The following is a 21,170-nucleotide window of genomic DNA, read 5'->3' on the forward strand; positions in this document are numbered from 1 at the left end:
GTAAGAAATGTACGCATTATCCTGCCCATGCAATTGTAACCCCTCTGTACAGTATGTTCACAAATAAAATAAAATAAAATTTAAAAAAAAACAAACAAACAAAATACATACAAATTAGTAATATTAATTATGTTTATTTTCTTAGCCTAGGAAATCAACCTTCTCCTTAAAATCTCCTGGAATAAGACCTAATACAGGTCGTCATGGCTCTACCTCAGGCACTTTACGAGGTCATCCAACACCGTTAGAAAGAGAACCATATAAGATAAGCTTTAGTCGGATTGCTGAAACTGAGCTTGAATCAACAGTATCAGCACCAACATCTCCAAATACACCATCTACTCCACCAGTATCTGCTTCTTCAGACTTGAGTGTGTTTTTAGATGTGGATCTCAATAGTTCCTGTGGTAAGTATTTGATGTAAACCATTTACCAAAAATGAATTTTGTGTTTAAGATACTTCTCATTTTTTAAACCAGGCAATTATAGAATCCTTCGTGATCCATACTAGTGTGAAAAGAGATATCTTAATGCAAAGATAAAGCTTAACACAGGAGAGTAAAGTATCACTTATGCATTGCTTATACATACTATTTTTTTAAGTTTATTCAACAAAGATTATTATTTTTTGGGGGTGGGAGGTCCGGTCGTGGGGCCTGAACTCTGGGCCTGGGCACTGTCCCTCAGCTCTTCAGCTCAAGGCTAGCGCTCTACCACTTGAGCCACAGCACCATTTCCGGCTTTTTTTCTTTTTGCTTATGTGGTGCTGAGGAATCGAACCCAGGGCCTCAGGCATGCAAGGCAAGCACTCTACCACTGAGCCACCTTCCCAGCCCAACAAAGATTATTACTTTTGGGGCCCCACTACCATTTAAAAGGGAGCAATAGATAGTGAATTAGAAAATAATTATGTTAGTTCTATGAGAGAAATTAAAAGGGACTATGATAGAGAGGAAATCTTGTATGCTAAACATAATTTTGAGTATATTAAGAAAAACTAGCATGGCGAAAAGGTAGTGATAAAAATCTACATTGCATGTATATTACATATTTTGCAAACATTAAAAAAAATAAAACCATACCTGTTACCTTCCTTTGCAAATTATTGTTTCTCATTCAATAGGCAGCAATAGCATCTTTGCTCCAGTGCTCTTGCCACACTCAAGTAAGTAAGAATATAAATTGATTCTAATGAGATAACTAAAAATAATAAGCTGGTTGGTTCAATGTGTCTTTGAATGATTTGGGCTTAGCAACATTTAAAGAATAAGAAATTAAAGAAATTTTTTTGTTTCCCTTCTCTTCCCCTACCCTTCCTCTTTCATTTCCTCTCCTCTTCCCTCCTGTTTTTAGTTATTTCATAAGTCAATACCTAAATTTCTGCTAACTTACTGTGATCATTTGTATAAAATAAGAGGAAACAGAGAAACATTAGGAATAATTCAAAGGACCTTTGCTCATATAGTCAGATGTGTATAAGTCACATAGTAGTAAGAATTCCAAACATAAGAAAAGTAAAATAGTGATAAAATATTCTAAATGAAATTAACTCCAGCTCCTTATTTCTCTTCTCTTTTTTATTGTTCTTCAGTGATATTTCCACATTGCTAAATGATGTTTCTATATTGTTCTCTCTTCTGAATCATCACTTTTAGTCATTGTTTACTGATTTCCTATGATAGTAATGAGAATATTATGTTTTTATACTTGTCATATTGAGAATAAGCACTATTCACTGCTAAGTCAAATGTAATGTATGCTATACTTTAGACTTTTTTCTTTCCCTTTCTTTTTGTGTGTGTGTGTCATACTGGGCTTAAACTTGGTCCCTAGCTCACACTAGGCTTTTTCAGGTGGTACTTTACCACTTGAATCATACTACCACTTACAGGATTTTGCTAGTTAATTAGCGATAAGTCTCAAATTTGTCTCTTCCAGCTGATTTCAAACTTCAATCATCAGGGCTGGAAAGGTAGCTAATGCTTTCCTTGCATGCATGAGGCCCTGGGTTCAATTCCTCAGTACCACATAAGCAGAAAAAAAGCTGGAAGTGGTGCTGTGGCTCAGGTGGTAGAGTGCTAGCCTTGAGCTGAAGAGCTGAGGGACAGCGCACAGACCCAAAATTCAGGCCTCATGGCCGACCAAAAAAACCCCACTTCAATCCTCAGATCTCAGCCTTTTGAGTAGCTAGAATTATAAATGTGAACCACCAGCACCCAGCTATAGTTCTTCCTATTTTTTTGTTGGTTGTGGGATTTTATTTTATTTTATTAATTTATTTATTTTTGGGTCCAGTCGTGGGGCCTGAACTCTGGGCCTAAGCGCTGTCCCTCAGCTCTTCAGCTCAAGGCTAACGTTCTACCACTTGAGCCACAGCGCCACTTCCGGCTTTTTTCTTTTTCTTTTTGCTTATGTGGTGCTGAGGAGTCGAACTCAGGTCCTCATGCATGCAAGGCAAGCGCTCTACCACTGAGCCACCTTCCCAGCCCATGTAATTTCTTATCTTGTTGAATGTACTAGTATTCTAATTTCTCATTTTTCCTACTTTAGTATGTTTTCAATACAGCAGCAGACTTAGTCTTTTAGGATCTAAAATACTTTTTATTTGACTCAGAATAAAAGCCAAAATTCCTTCTAGACTCCACAAATTCCCACCAGGCTGCAAATTCCCACCAGACTCTACATGGTTTGTTCTCCTTTAATCTGTCATACCATATCTACTAGTCTCTTCCTTCACTCAGTTCTCTAGCTGTTCTTCTTCCAGAACACAAAGACAAATTGCCAGGACTTCTTTTTTTGTCATTCCTTGTGCATATAATGTCCTGGGATCTCACAGCTTATGGCTTGCTTCCTTGCCTCTTGGCTCAAGCTTTTGTTTGGTGTGAGTCTTGCTAAGGTCTTCTCTACTATTTAACATTATTTCTGGGGGGAGGGAGGATGGGAAGGGATGGGAAGGAGAAACAGAGGAGGCAACAATGCTTGATAAGAAATGTACTCGTTATCTTGCCCATGTAATTGTAACTCCTCTGTACAGTATTCTCACAATAAAAAAAAAAAACCACTATTCCTCTCCCACTTCTTTCTGTACCCCTTTGCTACAATTTCTCTTACCATTTGTAGTTATTACACTTATTTATTCGCTCTCAAACCAGAATATAAACTCATACAAACACAAATTTTGCTTGTTTTGCTTGGTGTTATATGCTAGGGAAAAATTATAGCAATAAATCCAGTGCTTATTGAATGAACAAATGAATGAGTGAATGATTTTTTAAAAAGTGCCAGGCACCAATACCTCACACCTATAATCCTAGCTATTCAGGAGTCTGAGAATCATGATTCAAAACCAGCCTGGGAAGAAAAGTCCATGAAATGTTTTATCTCCAATTAACCGCCAAAAACACCAGAAGTGGAGCTCTGGCTCAAGTGGTAGAATGTTAGCCTTGAGCAAAAGAAGCTCAGGAACAGTACCCAGACCCTGAGTTCAAGCCCCAGACCTGGCGCACACACCCCATCCCCTCTCCCCCCCAAATTATAAATAGCTTAGATAGAAAATTGACATTATAGAAACAGTCCAGTAAATAATTCTACATTCACTAGTTTGGAATACTGCAGCCATTTGAAATGTTCCTGAAAGCTAATCCAGGAGGAAAATGCTCTTTATAGAAAATAAAATTATTTACCCAGCAGGTGTTATTGTGTGTGCCTGAGGTTTGAATCAGGGCCTTATACCTTACCTGCTGCATCACTTCAGTCACCACATATCTAGCCCTCAAACTGCAAAATTTCTGTGTTTTGTAATTTCCAGGTCATAAAAATGATAGTTTTATGTATAACTTTAGTTTTTTTTTTTTTTTTTTTGGTCAGTCGTGGGGCTTAAACTCTGGGTCTGGTGCTGTGCCTTAGTTCTTTAGTTCAAGGCTAACACTCTACCACTTGAGCCACAGCACCACTTCTGGTTTTCTGAATGGTTTATTGGAGATAAGAGTCTCACAGACTTTTTCTGCCTGGGCTGGCTTTGAACCATGATCCTCAGATCTCATCCTCCTGAGTAGCTAGGATTATGTGAGCCACCAGTGCCTGGCAACTTTGTAGATTTTTTTTTTTTTTAATGAATGAAACAAAAGTAGAAAGCATATTGAAAAGGGAGTATGTTTGCAGAGGATTTCTTCAATGTATCTTATTTCTTTGGTTTTATTTTTTTAACTGTATTTTTTTTTGTCTTTTCTTTTTTGGTACTGGGGATCGAACCATGGACCTTGCACTTGCTAGGCAAGCACTTTGCCACTGAGCTACATCCCAGCCCAATGTATCTTATTTCTTAAATGTAAACATATTTAAAATGCACATTTAAGTAATATTTGAGAAGCCAAACAAAATAATAATACAGTTAAAGTGCTATGCATGTTGTCAGAGACAAAAAAAAAAAAACTATCTTCATGGTCTTTGGGGGGGCAGGGTGGGAAAACCTCAGTTTGGATATCCCATAAGCACTTCTGGTGTGTTTAAAGTTAAATTTGCCAACTTCCTTCCCAACTTATATCCTCTGAACCCCAACCCCATTTTAGTATAGTGAGAAATAATATATATTGTACCTTTATAATAAATGTGTGTATGGAGACATGGACCATATTTATGTGTGAACCATAATTGTAAATTTTTTAAAAACATGAAAAAGACAAAAGAAATACATCAAGATGAACAGTTCTTATTCTCTAGCTTATCTGATCTAGGGTGAATTTTGCTTAATACTTTGGTAATTTTATGAATTTTTAAAAATGTGGCTTTGTAATATGTAGAATTAGAGAAAGAGTTACATGATATAATCCTACCTTATGGTCTTCTATATGGAGATTTTATTATCTGTTTAGTAATGTACCTTCAAAGTATATGGTCTCTGCTTAGGATGGTTTTTCTTTAGAAGTTACCATACATATACAAATATGCTCTTGTTTTTATTAAGTTTTGTTTAACGTTTTAAGAGAGTTTTTTGGAAGAGCAGAATTTTATTACTAAACTTGACTGAATAGTTTGACTTCATTTAGCCAACATACTCTGTGCCAGGTACTGTTGTAGAAACCAGGGATACAAAAATACAGTTTCATGGAAGCATAGGTAAACCAACATTGTACTATCTAACAGATAATACAGTCTGATAAACACCATGGCAGAAGTGATCTTAAGTTGTGATGAAGCTTTGCCATAATTGCACTGTGAATTATGGTATCTTTTTCTCCTCCAGAGTCTTTCTTCAGTTCATGTGGGAGTTTAAATAAACTAAGTGAAGAGCCACTGATTCCTCCTCCTCTGCCTCCTCGAAAAAAGTTTGATCATGATGCTTCAAATTCCAAGGTAGTTAACAGGACCTACATTTGCCATTCAGAGTTGTCTGTCAGTTGTATTTTGGCTAGCCTCTATGATTTTTCAACATTTCAATTCTTTTATATGGAAAATACTTTAAGTAGTTGTTTAATCATCATAAAACCTTACCTTGAAAGGAAGAAAAAATGGTGGGTACGCTCACATATACTAAGAAGTCCATTTTCTTCTTGGTACAGATGGAAAGAACTTTAGTATTCTAAGGATTTTTAAACTTCCAAACAGTGTTCCTCATATTTAAGGGTACATCAAAATCACCTGGACAACTTGTTAAAACCAGATTGTTGAACTTAATCTGAGTTTGTGGTTCAGTAGGTCTTGGGCCCATGCCTAAGAATCTGCCTTTTGAACCCATTCTCTGTTGGTGTTGATGCTGTCCCTGGGTATCACTTTGAGATCCACTGCTCTAAACCTCTTGGGGTAAAGTAGAAGTAGATGCCCAGTAGGTAGAACTTGATATTGAATCCTGTTGATATCATGTCCATTTATGTCCACATAACTATCATCTTTTCACTTACTTGAAATGCACAAAACAAAATAACCACTGAAGATAAAGCTTTATGTTTAAAGATTTCAATGGAAGTATTGGGTATATTCAGCTATTAAACTGGGGCCTTAATTAAAACTGGAAGTAACATACTAAAATTGGTTAATTTCAGCCTCTAGATTAAACACAGAAGAATTTGTCAGTCTTTTAAAATTGTCTTACAAAATTTTCAGAATACAAACACAATTTAATTATTTTTTCTTTTTAAAGGGAACTATGAAACCTGATGATGACCCTCCTGCTATTCCACCAAGACAACCTCCCCCTCCAAAGATAAAACCCAGAGTTCCTGTTCCTACTGGTGCATTTGATGGGCAGCTGCACAGTCCACCTCCACCACCGCCAAGAGATCCTCTTCCTGACACTCCTCCACCAGTTCCCCTTCGGCCTCCGGAACACTTTATAAACTGTCCATTTAATCTTCAGCCACCTCCACTGGGACATCTTCACAGAGATTCAGAGTGGTTCAGAGACGTTAGTACCTGTCCAAATTCACCAAGCACTCCTCCTAGCACACCCTCTCCAAGAGTACCACGTCGATGCTATGTGCTCAGTTCTAGTAACAACAATCTTGTTCATCCTCCAGCTCCCCCTGTTCCACCAAGGCAGAATTCAAGTCCTCACCTACCAAAACTGCCACCAAAGACTTACAAGCGGGAGCTTTCGCATCCCCCATTGTACAGACTGCCTTTTCTAGAAAATGCAGAAACTCCTCAATGACCTTTGTCATATATAGTCATTGACACTGGAATAGTATTTGTAAAGATTTTTTTTAAATTATTCAAAAATGCATAGTATTTTAGTACTTTTTACAAATAATGCTCTTACAAAAATGCTACTGGTCAAATAAGCTTTTAAGATTTAGGGAAAACAATTACAAAAGTCCTTCGCCATTATCCTCAGGTGATCAGTAGCATTGCCCTGTCTTGGATCCTCAGTGCTGCCAGAAGGCCAGTAAAATGAATTTATATTTGCACTGTAGACTCTGCTAAAATATGGCTTAAAGTGATTTTGATTGCACTGAAAGGGGATAGTGCTTTTATGGAATTTTTCAAGTTTGAGTAATAGATGCCTTTTTAAGGCAATGAATTTACACAAATTTAGAGGGTGTATTATGGTGTATTATAGTTTTTAAACCTCTTTGACCATCTTCCAGTTTATACTTCTAGTTTTTACATCTAGGAGAATTGTGAATAACACCCATTGTTCTTAAACTCCTTAATGCCATGTCTTAAATGCCAGTATTTGCTGCTGAAGACAAAAATGAAAAGTGGAATGGAAATAATAGAATGAACTGTGTTTATTACTTTATCAAAATGTAAACAAAGGTTTCATAATACAATTATAAAGGAACAAAAGGGCATGTATCTCATTCAGATGTGCCTTTTGATTTTGCAGAGTATGTTGTCTTTAGCTAATGAATTGAACATTGTTTTGGAAAACAAAGTTAATATGCCATGTATGTACAGTTTTGTTTATATTGTATATTTAAAGATAATGCTAATAACCTATATAAATTTAAGTGACTTGAGGCCTATAATACAATCTGCTACTTTACTAATTCATAAATTCAAAACAAAAGTTTCTTATGACATAGAAACAAATCAAATTGCCTTCAAAATTTAGCAATGTTTTCTCTAAATCTCATGTTAACTGAAATTTTTTTAAAAAATATTTTGTTAGATTGGTAATATCTAAACCAGCAGGTAGTTAAAGCTTTATTAAACTTTTTAAACAGAGAAGTGAGTAAAACTTTCATTAGCTATTTGGACCCTTTTGTTCAAAGTGATGAGAGTGTTACCGTAATAGTGCAGTAGCAGCAGTTGTAAAGTAGCCAAAAGCCACGTTGTTTATTTACTGGTCTGTGGCCTTTTACTGTGCTTTGTATCAGAGTTCTTAACAAGATTAATAAATCACCTCAGTCTTAATTTTTCAAAGGCTTTTAAAGTATGTGTTTTCATTATAAGAAACAAGGGGAGATTGAATCCTGAAGAGAAATGTGTATGCATACACCTATTATTTTTGATATCTTAACACAATTTAAGCTACATGATTTCAACAAATTAGTGATGTAAAGGGATGTTGTCACTGTTACCCAGGTGGCAGGCTTCCAGCAACCGTTTTTATACAATTATAAAAAAAACTAGAAGTACAGTAAGAAATTGTTATTGAGAAGGATTATAGCCACTTTTGATACCTTTTGGAAAACCACTAGAATTTATGGCCATTAACTACTGTACACCATCTCCAACTAGGAATAAAAACACATTGGAGGTTTTGCTTTGTTTATAAAGGGCAGACCATAGCATTAGATTTATCTGAAAAAGTAATGAAAACTGCCTGCTAGTTAAAGAATGGGAAGTTAGTTCTTGGGTTGTCCTGGGTTATTTACATTCCAAGCTTTGGTACGGCCGGCCAGCACGCGCATGCGCTGCCGCTGCCAGCTCCGCCTTCGGGAAGTGAGGACCAGGCGTGCGTGGGTGTGACGTCACAGCGCGCACGACGTCCTGTTGTGGCCCGCGATGGCGGCTGCCCCCGAGCCCTCGGCCGAAGATCCGCTGTGGAGTTTTGTGCGAGTTTTGGAGAAACGGGATGGGACGGCGCTACGGCTGCAGCAGTACGGCTCCGGCGGCGTGGGTTGCGTTGTGTGGGACGCTGCTATTGTCCTTTCTAAATACCTGGAAACGCCCGCGTTTTCTCGCGAGGGGACGCACGCGCTGAGCCGCCGGTCGGTGCTGGAGCTGGGCTCGGGCACCGGCGCTGTGGGCCTCATGGCCGCCACCCTCGGGTAAGGGCCGCGCGAGGCCTGCCGACAGCGGCTTTCCCCCAGCCCCTGTGGCGGCCCTTCACGCAAGGTTATTTTATAGGGCGGATGTGGTGGTCACCGACCTGGAGGAATTGCAAGACTTGCTGAAGATGAATATCAGGATGAACAAGCATCTTGTCACGGGTTCTGTTCAAACCAAGGTACTGAAATGGTTTGTATGGCCTTTCCGCTTGTTTTAAGATAGCGACGCGCAGTTTGTTTTAATTTGCCTTTCACTAAAAGCATGGGCGTATCATACATACGGCACTTACTGCTTCTTGTTAAAAAAAAAACAAAACAAGTGTTTTTAAATGGTTAAAGCGACTGTTAAAGATAGTTGTTTGGCATTTTTAAGGGGGGAAGAATTAGAAGATTTTCCTCCACCAGACTACATACTGATGGCTGACTGCATATACTACGAAGAGGTGAGTGTTCAAATGGGAGAGGTCCTTTGTATTTCCTGTATTCGGAAGCACACATTTCTGCACATTTAACATCTTTTAGTTCTTTGGTCTTAACAGTTAATGAAGTAGTGAAGAGAAGATAAAAGTCACCAATAACCGCTTGTGATTACCATATAGACCTGCAAATCATGTTGTGACGAGTTAAGTGCATTTGACTAGTGGCTTCTGTAAGCATTTAAAAGAATTTTACATTTAGTCCCCAGTACTGCCAGAAATAAAGTATTTTGCTAGTTGGATATGTTATGAAACGCTCAAGTCACTTTCCTCCCCCTTAGTTGTGCGCAATGAATGTGTTATTAACACATTGTTAACCATGATGGGAGAATTAAGACGCGTGGTAAAGAATGGATTCTTCTGTGGCAAGATTTGTTAGACCCATGGAATGATTTTTCTTTAAATAACAGTTTACGTAGTACTGTGGCCTTCGCATGCTAAAATGAGTATTGGGCCAGTCCACATGCAAATTAGCATCACACTTTGGTAGGATAAGTCCTTAAATTCTATGTTAAATGAAGTTAAACTTATTTTTTCTTTTTCTTTTTTTGTGTCAGTGAAGGGGCTTGAACTGTTTTCTCATGGGAGTGTCAAAATGCAGTCACTTAAATCCTTTTTCTAGAAACAAATCAATGTAATAGTTGGTTAGTTAAGTGCTTACCAGCCACTAGTTATAGAATTAATGTGTGCTTTATTGGATTGATTAAAGATGGAGAGCTTGTAAGGGAGTTGATCCTTCTATGTTTCTAAGCCCCTTTTAGATTAGTGAGGGGTTTTTTTTAGTCATAAATTTGAAAAATATATTTCTTTCTTGAATAGTCTTTGGAGCCTTTGCTGAAAACTCTAAAAGATCTCAGTGGATCTGAAACTTGCATTATATGTTGTTATGAGCAGCGTACAATGGGAAAAAATCCAGAAATTGAGAAAAAATATTTTGAGGTAAGTAATCTGTTAGATCCATCTTATATCCACATACAGCCTCAGAGAGGATATATATGATTGTTGTATTATTTTATGGTAATTTTGAGAGGGAAACATTCTGCTTGAACCCAAAGAGAGGATCCTTTCCCAATCCACCATTCTACAAAGCCCTCTCCATTTTGGTCTTTCTAAATCCTTTCTCTTTCTTTTCCAATTTGTTAATATTGTATCTACAGAACAATGTAAAATAACAACACTTGGCTTTTCTAAGAAAGTGTTTAATATTTCTTTATTAACACAATGCTGGCATCTTTAACCTATCAATGACATAGATGTATATATTACTTTTGGAGAATACATGATAAAAATGTGGAGGTGATAACTTCAACTTCTATATTTTTATGAATTAAAATTTTTAGCATTTTTTTAGATGGGTAGACTCACAGGAAGGTGTAAAGGAGTACATACCATTTTAGGTATCTTTCACCCTCTTCCCCCAGGTGTGGCCTAATTCATCCTGTTATAAGTGACTCCTCTTGAGGATGCATCTGTTTAAAAGACAACTTCAGTTTATTGAAAAAGCAACTATATGGGTGGCATTGATCAAAATGGATTATTCTTATAAATGGACTTGTTGACTCAAAACTCTTTTATACAACTATTCAGATTACAAAAACCTCTTAAAACAAATGTAATTATTTGACTTCCTCAGATAATATTTCTCTAAAATAACAAAGGTTAGCAAACTTTTGAAATTGTATGTGTAGTTGAAATTTTTATAGTATTTTTGTTGAAGTAAAACAGATATAAAATACTTATCAAGTATACAGTTTACTTTTTCATGTGTTCCCATCCATTACCCAACATAAACATACAGAACATACTCAAGACCTCAGAAAGTTTCCACATTGTCACTTGCTAGTCAGCACTCCTCCAGCAGCAATCACAATTCTGACTTCTACCACCACAGACCACTTTATATTACTGAGTTTAATGTGTATCTCTTTTAAACTTATAGCTCCTTCAGCTAGACTTTGACTTTGAAAAAATTCCTTTGGAAAAACATGATGAAGAATATCGAAGTGAAGATATTCACATTATTTACATCAGAAAGAAAAAATTGGTAAGTACACCCTCAGTTTTTCAGCCTCTGTGAGATTTCATCAGCTAGTTGTTGTCCCTGGGCTTAGGTGTGGTCCAGCCCTTTATCATGATGTAGTTTAAAAGCTATGATTATTCACTGACTCAGGCACTTATACACGTATTAAGATAACTTCACCTGCTTTCCCTTGCTCTAAAATAAGTCAGAACCAGGCCATGGTGTTACACACCCCCTGACTGCAGTATTCAGAAGGCTGAGACAAAAAGATGGGTTGCATGCCAGCCTGGGCTACCTAGCAAAGTGCTGTCTTAAAAGAAATAAAGGCAGGCTTTTTTTTTATGTTTGGTTTGATGGTTTCTGTGATGCTGGGGATTGAATTCAGGAGTCTTGAGCATTCTAGGTAAGCACTCTATCACTGAGTTAAATCTCCAGTCTGGCTTTTTGTCTTTCTTTGGTGATGATACCAGAGCTTAGGACCTCACACTCTTGCTTGGCTCATCCCAGCTTTTAGCTGGTTATTTTGGAGATGCAGTCTTAGGGACTTTTTTTTGCCTAAATTGCCTTTGAATCTTGGTCCTCCAGATCTCAGCCTCCTGAGTACCTAGGATTACAGATGTGAGCCACCAGTACCTAGCCTGGTAGGCTTTTAGAAAGCTTTTACCAACTATAAATTACAGTGGGTCATGTGAATGTGGCAGAGGAAACCTGTTTACCTTATAGCTGAAGATAAAAGGAGAGAGAAAAGTTGGGGAAGGGTCCACTATCACTCTCTCTCTCTAGCCACATCCCTCATCACTGCAGAAACCACCTGCTGTGTTTTGTCTCTTTAAATTTGCACCACCTACCAAAGCACCTCCTTGCCCAGGGGAAACAAACCATTAACATTTGGGCCTTTGAGGACACCTAATCCAGACCACAGCTTTGGGCTTTACCTTCAAACAGAAGATTAGTCCTTTTTAAGTTTCTCTTCTGTAAATTGTTTTTAAAAGACTAGTTCTAACCTTTGAACTTTCTCTAGTCATTTTAGTTTTATGGGTTTTTTTTTTGTTTGTTTGTCTTGTTTTTTTTTTTCAAAGGAAAATGTAAGCTGTAGGCAGAATATATTTTTTCATTTTTTAATTGTTATTGTAAAGGTGATGTACAGAGTTACGTCAGGTAATGAATACATTTCATTTTGGACAATGTTACTCCTTCCATAGCTCTCTCCCAGTTTAGAATTTGTTTCCTTTTTTTGTTGCATTCTCTTTGTGGCACATCAACCACATTTATTCAGGTTGCACCTGTGCATCTAGAATTTGACCCTATTGAAGGGATGAATGATACCTATTTTGTATCTCGAGCACTTTTTGTAAATGTCACCTGCATGAGGCTTTATGACATTGTGACTTGAATTAATGAGCTAAACCCTAGTAACCGAACTTGTTTCTATTTTTGCTCTGATTGAATTTGTTCATTCAAGTTTTCTAATTATGTGTGTTTTAGCTGAATGCAAATGTAACAGTTTTATGGACCAAGAAGATGTTAGGACTAATTCTAAAGGAGAGGAATGAGATTAGTAAATCAGTTAACATTTATATGGCATGCTGCTGGAGATACAAAGAAAAAGAAAAAATATTTGTGTTTTAGGAGATCGAGTTTTATCAGAATTTTTTTTGGGGGGGGCAGCCTTGGGGCTTGAACTCAGCATGGGCACTGTCCTTGAGCTTCTTTTGCCTAAGGCTAGCACTCTACCACTTGAGCCACAGTGCCACTTTCAGCTTTTTCTGTTTATGTGGTACAGAGGAACTGAACCCAGGGCTTCATGCATGCTAGGCAAGCACTCTACCACTAAGCTACAGGCCTAGCCCTGAAACTAATTTTAAAGTAGGGGTGCTCATGCTTGTAATCCTACTCAGGAAGCTAAAATCTGGAGGATTGCAGATTGAAGCGATCAATTACCATTAGTTCCAGAACTAATTTTAAAGTAGGGTTTTTTTGATGCACAAAGATTTTGTGTTCCTGAATATAAAGGCTTGTCCGTATTCCCCTCCCCCCCACCAAATAAATCCTTTCTTTTAAACTAGTATGAGTCACATATCATAAAATTTACCCTTTTAAAGTATGCAAAATAGTGTTTTTTAGTACATCCATACAGAGTTGCACAAACCGTCACTAGTTTCTATTGTTTTTAAACATTTTCATCACCCCCAAAAGAAACCCTATGCCTATTAGTCCTGATTCCTTATTTTCCTCCTGATAGTCATGAATCTGTTTCTAGGCATGGTTCCATTCTGCATATCATATAAACATAATCACACATTATGTGCCTTTTGTGTCTAGCTACTGTCACTCAGCGTAATACTGTCAAGGTTCACCCATGCTGTGGCATGCTTTAACATTTTACTCCTGTGTTTGAATAATATTTCTTTGTTTGCTTACATATATCTTACCCATCCCATCATCGGTTGGTAGCATTTCACTTGCTCACTTTTGGGCTGTGATGAATAATGTTGTGAGCTTTCATTTAGAAATCTTTTTGTGAGCATACTTTTTTTTCAAATCTGGGTATATACCTAGAATGGTACTGTTATGTTCTATGGGAACTCTGTGTAACTATCTTGAGGAATGAGGAACCTATCCTAAAGCTACTATATCATTTTACATCCAACCGGCAGTATATGAGCTCCACTTTCTCCACATCCTAACACTTGTTACTGCTTATCATAGATAACTATAGCCATCTTAGTAAGCATGAAATAGAGTCTTACTGTGGTTTTTATTTTCATTTCCTTAATGACTTAATGGTACTGAGTTTCTTTTCATGTCCTTAGAGAAATACTTGCCCATTTTCAAATTGAGGTTTTTTTTTTTTTTAATTTATTTTTCTTTTTTTGGTGAGTTGTGAGGCTTGAACTCTAGGCCTGGGCGCTGTCCCTCAGCTCTTTAGCCCAAGGCTAGTGCTCTACCACTTGAGCTACAGCTCTACTTCTGGCTTTTTGGTGGTTAATTGGAGATAAGAGTCTCACAGACTTTCCTGCCTGGGTTGGCTTTATACAGCGATCCTTAGCTCTTAGCCTTCTGAGTAGATAGGATTGCAGGTGTGAGCCACCAGTGCCCAGCTTAAAATTTATTTTTCTTTTCTTTTTTTTGAGGGTCCGGTTGTGGGGCCTGAACTCTGGGCTTGGGCGCTGTCCCTCAGCTCTTCAGCTCAAGGCTAGCACTCTACCACTTGAGCCACAGCGCCACTTCCAGCTTTTTTTCTTTTTTCTTATGTGGTGCTGAGGAATCGAACCCAGGGGCCTCATGCATGCAAGGCAAGCGCTCTATCACTGAGCCACCTTCCCAGCCCCCAAATTTATTTTTCTAGTCTAAGAGTTCTTTACATATTCTGGATACTAGGCACTGGATGCTTAATATACAAACACTTTTTTGAGTTTTCTTGGCTTGCTTTCTGGACTCTATTCTTACTGGAGCACTATACTATAATTACTGGAGCTCTATACTCAAGTCACACCTCCTGTTTCACTTTTTGATGGTTAATTGGAGATGGAGGCTCCCAAACTGGCTGGCTTAAATAACCGTGATCCTCCAGATCTCAGCCTCTTGAGTTGTATTACAAATATGAGCACTTTATTTTTTAAGGTTTTTAATTTTTAAATAAAACTTGTATATCTGATTATTTTAAACTTTTTAATTAGTGTATATTAGTTGTATAAAAGGATTTGACTGGAACTCCCTACATGCATGCAATGTTCTTTGACAGGTTTCATTCCTAGTATTCATAGTATTTTGATAATGTCCGACATATCTGTTTTTTCCCTTTGGATGTTTGTGGATGTTTGTGTTTTAGGTGTCAGCTAAGACCTACCTCTATACATTATACATGGTTATTCACTTCCATTTTTTTTTTCTCATAGAACTCGCCACCGTGAGACCTTTAATCATCTTACTCAAGCTTCTCACAGCCTGGGGGAGCTAGAGATGGGAATGGAGCATGTGAATGCAGCATGGGAAGATTCTGTTTACAGATTTTTTTCAGCATGTCTTTAGAAATCTGACATATGAATGACAACCACGTGTGCTGCCCGCAATATGAAATGACTGCCTTGCCTGCTGGTGGGCCTGAAACCCAACTTAGATTTACTTAGCTTCAGCATCAAGTTCTGCTTATAAGAAACAGTGGGAATTGGTCACTCAAATAAACTAGATAGTAATAATGTTAGCCTACAGTTTGCCAAAGTGAATAAATAATAAGGCAGCATGATGATCCACTCAGCATATTTCAGGAAAGTAGAGATAAATTGATCCATTTTCTAAAGATACATGTCTATTACTATATAATGTTTAAATTCAGACCAGGTGACTTCACTTTTTAGAGTCATATCATAGTGTCTTTTGCTTCATCTTCAGTATAGGTATTCACCAAACTTTTGTTCTTGTCTCCACTGTGTGAATATCTTTATACTTCTCATTTGGGAAGGATGAGAATAGAAAGCCTAATTTCAGACTCATGTATTTTTGTGGTTTGTACAGTTTTACTTGTGTGTAACTTCCAGGAAAATCTGGTTTTTAAAACACTGTTATTAAGTTAATTTGTTTACGCGAAACAGTGAAAGATTTTTTAAATAACTTCAAATGTAGTTCTATACAACTTATCAAATGATTTTTAAACTGTTTTCTCCATTTTTTTGTTACGATAATCAACTATTCACTTAGCCTAATCTGTGAAGGACTAATCATGCCATCCAGAGTAGTAACCAGATGGAATTCTGGTATTTATAGGCACTGGTGCTAGGTGCAAATTTTATGTGGTAAATAAATATTGTCTTTGAGACCCTGTGACTTTGTTTCAGAAATAGCTTTAAGAAAACGAACATCCAGGATCAGGGACTGCTTTCCAGGAAGTTCAAAAGCAGCCTGGTTTAGAGACTGAAGACTAAAGCCAGTAGAACATTTCTTCATTTTCAGTTTGCTTTTTGTGGAATTCTTCATTCATATTGTCCTTAGCATTTCATTAAGCATTTTTCCCCAAGCAGTTAGTTACCGAACTACATGGGCTGAAGTAGCCCAGATTCCTCACATCTCTTTTTCACTGTTTTTCTAGGCTCTCTTATTTTGCTTTTAATATGTAGCACCCACCTGTGGGTGTGCAGCTGATGGACCCCTAGGTTTACTATATGAAAACCCAGCTCTTTTACCTCAGTGAGGTGCAACTTACAGTCCAAGATTTCCTGAAGGAATCAGGCTGAAGTCAGCCTCTTTTCAACTTTGCTGAAATCACACCTTTGCCTGCCTTTGCTCCCACTCCCTTATTCACCACCTCACTCCTTCTGGAGAATGACCTAAGGTATTGACAAGAGAAGTAGGTGACCTATGAAAATATCAAGCAGCTTTTTTTTTCCTGCTCTAGAATAATGCCTTCACCAAAGTAACAGGTGCCTTGTCCATGTCCTCATTCTAAGATCAGAGAGCCCCTGGGGCCAGCACTAGTGGACAGTGCAGAGAATGTGCTCTATCACCACTGCCATCCCACACTGCCAGGCAAGCAGGCGTGCAGTATCAGGTATGGACGTAGTCCTGTGCTGCTCGCTCTTGCAGGGAACTGTCTGGACTCCAGAACCACAAGAAGGAGGGCTGAGTGAATAACTCAAGACCTAAAGTGCTTGTTAAGGAGAGAATACCATTTCCAAATGTGTTTGGATTTGTGTTTATCCACCAGATTAACTGCAGGGTTTTGTTTTGTTTTTTGGGGTCCAGTTGTGGAGCCTGAACTCTGGGCCTGGGCACTGTCCCTCAGCTCTTCAGCTCAAGGCTAGCGCTCTACCACTTGAGCCACAGTGCCACTTCCGGCTTTTTTTCTTTTTGCTTATGTGGTGCTGAGGGCCGCATGCATGCAAGGCAAGCGCTCTACCATTGAGCCACATTCCCAGCCCAACTGCAGTTGTTTTATTTCAAAGCCTGGAGACAGCTGGAGGGGGCACATGATGTGACCCTGCCAGTCTGAGAGTTGGTGGCTAGAAGACTTACATAGCAGTGGAAAGGATGCAGCCAACATGAGGTAAGATGCCACTAACTGTTCAGTCTGAATGTATCTAACTGTCCAATCTCAAAGCATACCAGTCTTTTGGGAAACTGCTCGAGCGACCCAGAGACTTTGGGCAGGCAGGGGTGGCCAGTGCATAATATAAACAATAAATTTTTTTAGAATCCAGCTGTAGTTAGCTAAGGATAGGATTATGACCTTACTGAAAGGCAGTGAGTGTGTCTCGAACCATGCTGCACAGGACATCACCTGGAAAATTGAAAGCAAGGAAAAGCCCTATCCTAATTCCAATTAAGTGTGCCATTGTTATGAAAGATGGCTTTAATATTTAGCCTAAATTGAAAACCATTGTGAGAAGGAAATCTTTCAGCATCTCCATCCCAAGGGGAGAAAAGAGTGGACTAGGGAAGAGAGTGTATATAAAAAATTAAGGCACCTGTTAAGAGTAGGCCTGTGTTGCATAGAGAAGGAAAAACAATCTGATGTGGAATGGGCTTTAAAGAAAATGGCTGAGCTTTAGAAACTGAAGTAGACTTAAAGTAGCTGAAAATCCAGGGAATCTGGTCATTGACAAGGTAAAGGTAAGAATGCCTGCAGACAGGGAGGGAGATGCAACAGATAGACAAAAAAAATTAGAAGTTTCACCTCCAAAGACTTGAATTTCCCCTATGCCATTTATAACCAAAGATACTTGGGGTAGCATAGCTTTGCTCCAGTTCACAGCCAAGGGTCCATGTTTATATGACTGGTGAATTGGAGGGTAAGATTGGGTTCAGTTGTAAGATGTATCAATAACCCAGAATGTTAGTATGGTTTTTTCCTACCACATCTTTCCATTTTTTTTTCTTTGAAGTTAACCTGTATTAAATATGTTCATCAAATTTTAGACATTCATGGGCCATAGAGATATGACTGTTGTTCTATTGGTTCCCTGTAGGTGGCGTTACTTGGCTTCAACTTTATTACACAGTGTATAACAAAGACGTAAAAACCAAATCTATTTTGACTTATAGTCACTATTGGATTTTAAAGATGAATTTAAAAAACAAGCTATTACATGTTCCTTGGAAAAAATAACATGTAAATAAAATTGGATCATGTTCTTATAAAATTGTACCTGGCTTATCTGTCCACTTCATTCTGATACACATTGCACAAAGCTACAGAAATTACAATTCATAATACATTTTATCTTTTACTAAGATGTTGAGTGGGAGACAGACATTTAAGAGGCTAATTTAGTTCAAGTGAGGTTCTAAAACTTAGATTCACCTTGACAACAGTACCTTTTACATAATACATGATTTTACATCTGAGGTATTTGGAACTTCTAATTAATTTTAATTAGTTTTTCAGATCAGTGTTCTTTCCTCATTAGAATAGCTTTTCTATCAAAAGACTGAAGTTCAGTCTGTCTTTGGCAATCCTATAATCTCAGGGCATCCATTTGACCTTTCTCCCTGCCCCCTACCCCTTTCAAGAAATACTGGGACTTGAAAGGTTTGAGTCATCAGTCATAAACATTTTGCAAAGATTTCCCACATAGAGGCCTAATTAAAAAATTTATGGAAACAAAATTTTTAACTGAAATTAAATAAGGAAAAACAAAGCTGCTTATCATAATTTGTAATTTTGCATAGGAAAAACAGTAACTTTTCAAATCGTTCTCATAGTTAAGTTTAAACTGTTATATATTTGCAGTCATTGTTAGATGTTATGGGTTGGTGGTGTTCTAAGACTATTCAGTGAGTGCTTAATTGTGATACATTATAATTTTTTGGCAGTATTGGGATTTGAACCCAGAACTCTACCACCTGATCCACGCCTCTGACTCGTTTTTTGCTTTGGTTATTTTTCAGATAAGGGCTTGCATTTTTGTTCAAGACTGGTCTTGAACCTATGGCCTCCTGACTAGCTGTTATTGTAGGCATGAACCAACATACTTGACCTAGTAATTTAATGTTAATAACAAGATATGATAGTTTGCAAAAACAAAAAAAATGCCAGAGCAAGTTATCTGCGAGTTTTTTCTCATTTGCTTTTTAAAACAAGTATAGAGCATATATATGCCCTAGGACTAGATTATCTGGATTTGAATCCCAGTTCTAGGATTTAGTAGTTGTGTAACTTTACAGATTTAAATGATACATAGTTTTCCTCGTGTATTTTGTTTTCCTATGACAGTAGAGGGTTTGAAGTTGGGACCCTGAGCTTGCTAGTTAGGTGTTCTGCCACTTGAGCCTCACCCCTAGTATACATGCATATTGAGGATCATCTCTACCTCATAGGCTGCCGCTGGGGGATTCAGGTTAGCACATACAGTGTAACCCTCTGGCACACCGTGTCAGTGCTGTGACTAGAGTAGGAGTGGGATCATAGTGGGGCCCTAGGCTCATGGTGTGAAAGCTGCCTGTCTTCCTAAGAGTATGGAGTGTGTTCCTCTCCCCAGACAGCTGAGAGGGAAAATGCTGAGAACTGTAGTTCACAGACCATTATTTGAACAACTAAGCAGTTCTAGAAGGAAGGGATCAAGTAGAAGAAAACCACTTTCACAGTCTTAAAGCATCTTGTGAATGGAAAGACCAATGGAGTCAAAGGAAAGCCTCCTTTCTAACTGTGGGAGCTCATTTCTGCAGGCCACAGCTTACAGATTAACACCCCTTGCCCTGAATCCTTTATTAAATCTTTCTTCCAGGCTCTTATCTCTGTTAAACCTAAGAACAACTATTAGGGAGCAGGTAATTAAAGTACAACAGGTCCTTCAATCTTCATGTCAGTGTTTTCAGGATAGGTGGTTTATTAACTAAGAGTTACAGCAGGGGGCTGGAAAGTTGGCTCCATGGTAGAGTGCTTGCCTCGCATGCATGAGGCCCTGGGTTCAATTCCTCAGAACCACATAAACAGGAAGAAAAAAAAAAAAAGCTGAAAGTGGGGAAAAGAAAACAAAAAAAAAAACAATGTGGCTCTGTGGCTCAAGTGGTTGGGCCCTAATCTTGAGCTGAAGAGCTGAGGGACAGCACCCAGGCCCAGAGTTCAGGCCCCATGACCGACCAAAAAAAAAAAAAAAAGTTAACAGCAGTTGCCTCATTGGGTAAGTGGTCTTTTCTGTGTGCTCATGTGTGGGGGGGGGTATGGGGGGGGGGGGGGGTGGCATTCAGAGGCTTAACTAATTCTTCAAGCTTCCCGACTGTATTTACCACACCTTGAGTTGTTCCTGTTTCTCCATCAGTGAGTATAAAGTGGCACATACACTTTATCATACTGAACTTCCAAGGCCTTTTAAAAATAGTTTATTGTTATTATAAAGGTATTGTACAGAGGAGAGGAGTAATCATTTCATAAGTCAGGTAATAAGGTCATTTCTTTTTGGACAATGTCACCTCTTCCTTTGTTCTCTCCCACTTCTCAAGGCTTTTTTGTTCTCAATTCATGAAAAAGTGATTGTAAATACTAAATAACTCCTAAGTTTTAGAAATCTTTATCACTTATCTGTAATATATTTACCTACTTTGATCAGTTCACCTTTTTAATATTCACAAGGTTGAAAACTTTGCAAAGCAAAACCATGACTTTTGAAAAAGAGCTGACCTAGGTGGAGCCCTTTGTAGGCCTTAGGGTTTGAGTAGTTGGTAGATATCTTTTGGGTTATTAACTCTAAGCTACCATTGACCATATGTTAAACACTTGATGATGGATCAGTATGTTCAAACATTCTTTAGTAATTTTTAGAGAATTAATTTTAACACAGATGTGTTCTTGGACGCATATCCAATCAATAACAATATGAGTTCCAGGTCCATGTGTTGGCTCTCTTCGCTTTGGTAAATCATTGCCAGTTGTTTCTACAGTACAACAATCCTATGTATCTACATTCAATACTCAACCTTGATCTTTGAAAAAAAAAGCTGCATATTGAAGTGCCATAAATATAAATA

General features: G+C 38.0%; 2 protein-coding genes and 1 long non-coding RNA gene across 5 annotated transcripts in view; all 3 read left to right on the forward strand.

Moving 5' to 3' along the window:
* Positions 1–7,863, forward strand: part of Sos2 (son of sevenless homolog 2 (Drosophila)) — an 81,299-nt gene extending 73,436 nt beyond the window's left edge. The window contains exons 21-24 of the mRNA XM_013012226.1: positions 146–407; positions 1,124–1,165; positions 5,243–5,352; positions 6,137–7,863. Coding sequence (XP_012867680.1) covers positions 146–407; positions 1,124–1,165; positions 5,243–5,352; positions 6,137–6,646 — 924 coding nt within the window. The 3' untranslated portion in view covers positions 6,647–7,863. The remainder of the gene's footprint in view (positions 1–145; positions 408–1,123; positions 1,166–5,242; positions 5,353–6,136) is intronic.
* Positions 7,864–8,400: 537 nt separating this feature from the next.
* Positions 8,401–16,148, forward strand: Vcpkmt (valosin containing protein lysine (K) methyltransferase). 3 transcript variants are annotated; one of them, XM_013012332.1, is made up of 6 exons: positions 8,401–8,714; positions 8,794–8,904; positions 9,088–9,157; positions 10,010–10,129; positions 11,130–11,234; positions 15,110–16,148. In XM_013012332.1, the coding sequence occupies exons 1-6, from the start codon at positions 8,449–8,451 to the stop codon at positions 15,122–15,124; spliced, it is 687 nt and encodes a 228-aa protein (XP_012867786.1). In that variant the 5' UTR covers positions 8,401–8,448; the 3' UTR covers positions 15,125–16,148. The 3 variants fall into 3 exon arrangements, 2 of the variants coding, with proteins under 2 accessions (XP_012867786.1, XP_012867787.1); XR_001174912.1 differs by lacking the exon at positions 15,110–16,148 and adding an exon at positions 10,612–10,848 and having other exon boundaries at positions 8,402–8,714; positions 11,130–11,218; XM_013012333.1 differs by lacking the exon at positions 15,110–16,148 and having other exon boundaries at positions 8,402–8,714; positions 10,612–11,220.
* Positions 16,149–17,056: 908 nt separating this feature from the next.
* On the forward strand, positions 17,057–18,349 carry LOC105982606. The gene is made up of 2 exons (XR_001174905.1): positions 17,057–17,250; positions 18,173–18,349. It is a non-coding gene; the product is annotated as an uncharacterized LOC105982606 (long non-coding RNA).
* The last annotated feature ends 2,821 nt before the right edge of the window (positions 18,350–21,170 follow it).

Source organism: Dipodomys ordii, unplaced genomic scaffold, assembly GCF_000151885.1.
Source record: "Dipodomys ordii isolate 6190 unplaced genomic scaffold, Dord_2.0 Scaffold16, whole genome shotgun sequence".
NCBI lineage: Eukaryota > Metazoa > Chordata > Mammalia > Rodentia > Heteromyidae > Dipodomys > Dipodomys ordii.

Excerpts from the sequence above, each read along its gene's own strand:
- Vcpkmt (XM_013012332.1), top strand. The coding sequence starts at position 8,449 with ATGGCGGCTGCCCCCGAGCCCTCGGCCGAAGATCCGCTGTGGAGTTTT. Across the intron at positions 8,715-8,793 it reads CTCATGGCCGCCACCCTCGG|GGCGGATGTGGTGGTCACCG; the intron begins GTAAGGGCCGCG and ends GTTATTTTATAG. Across the intron at positions 9,158-10,009 it reads ACTGCATATACTACGAAGAG|TCTTTGGAGCCTTTGCTGAA; the intron begins GTGAGTGTTCAA and ends TTTCTTGAATAG.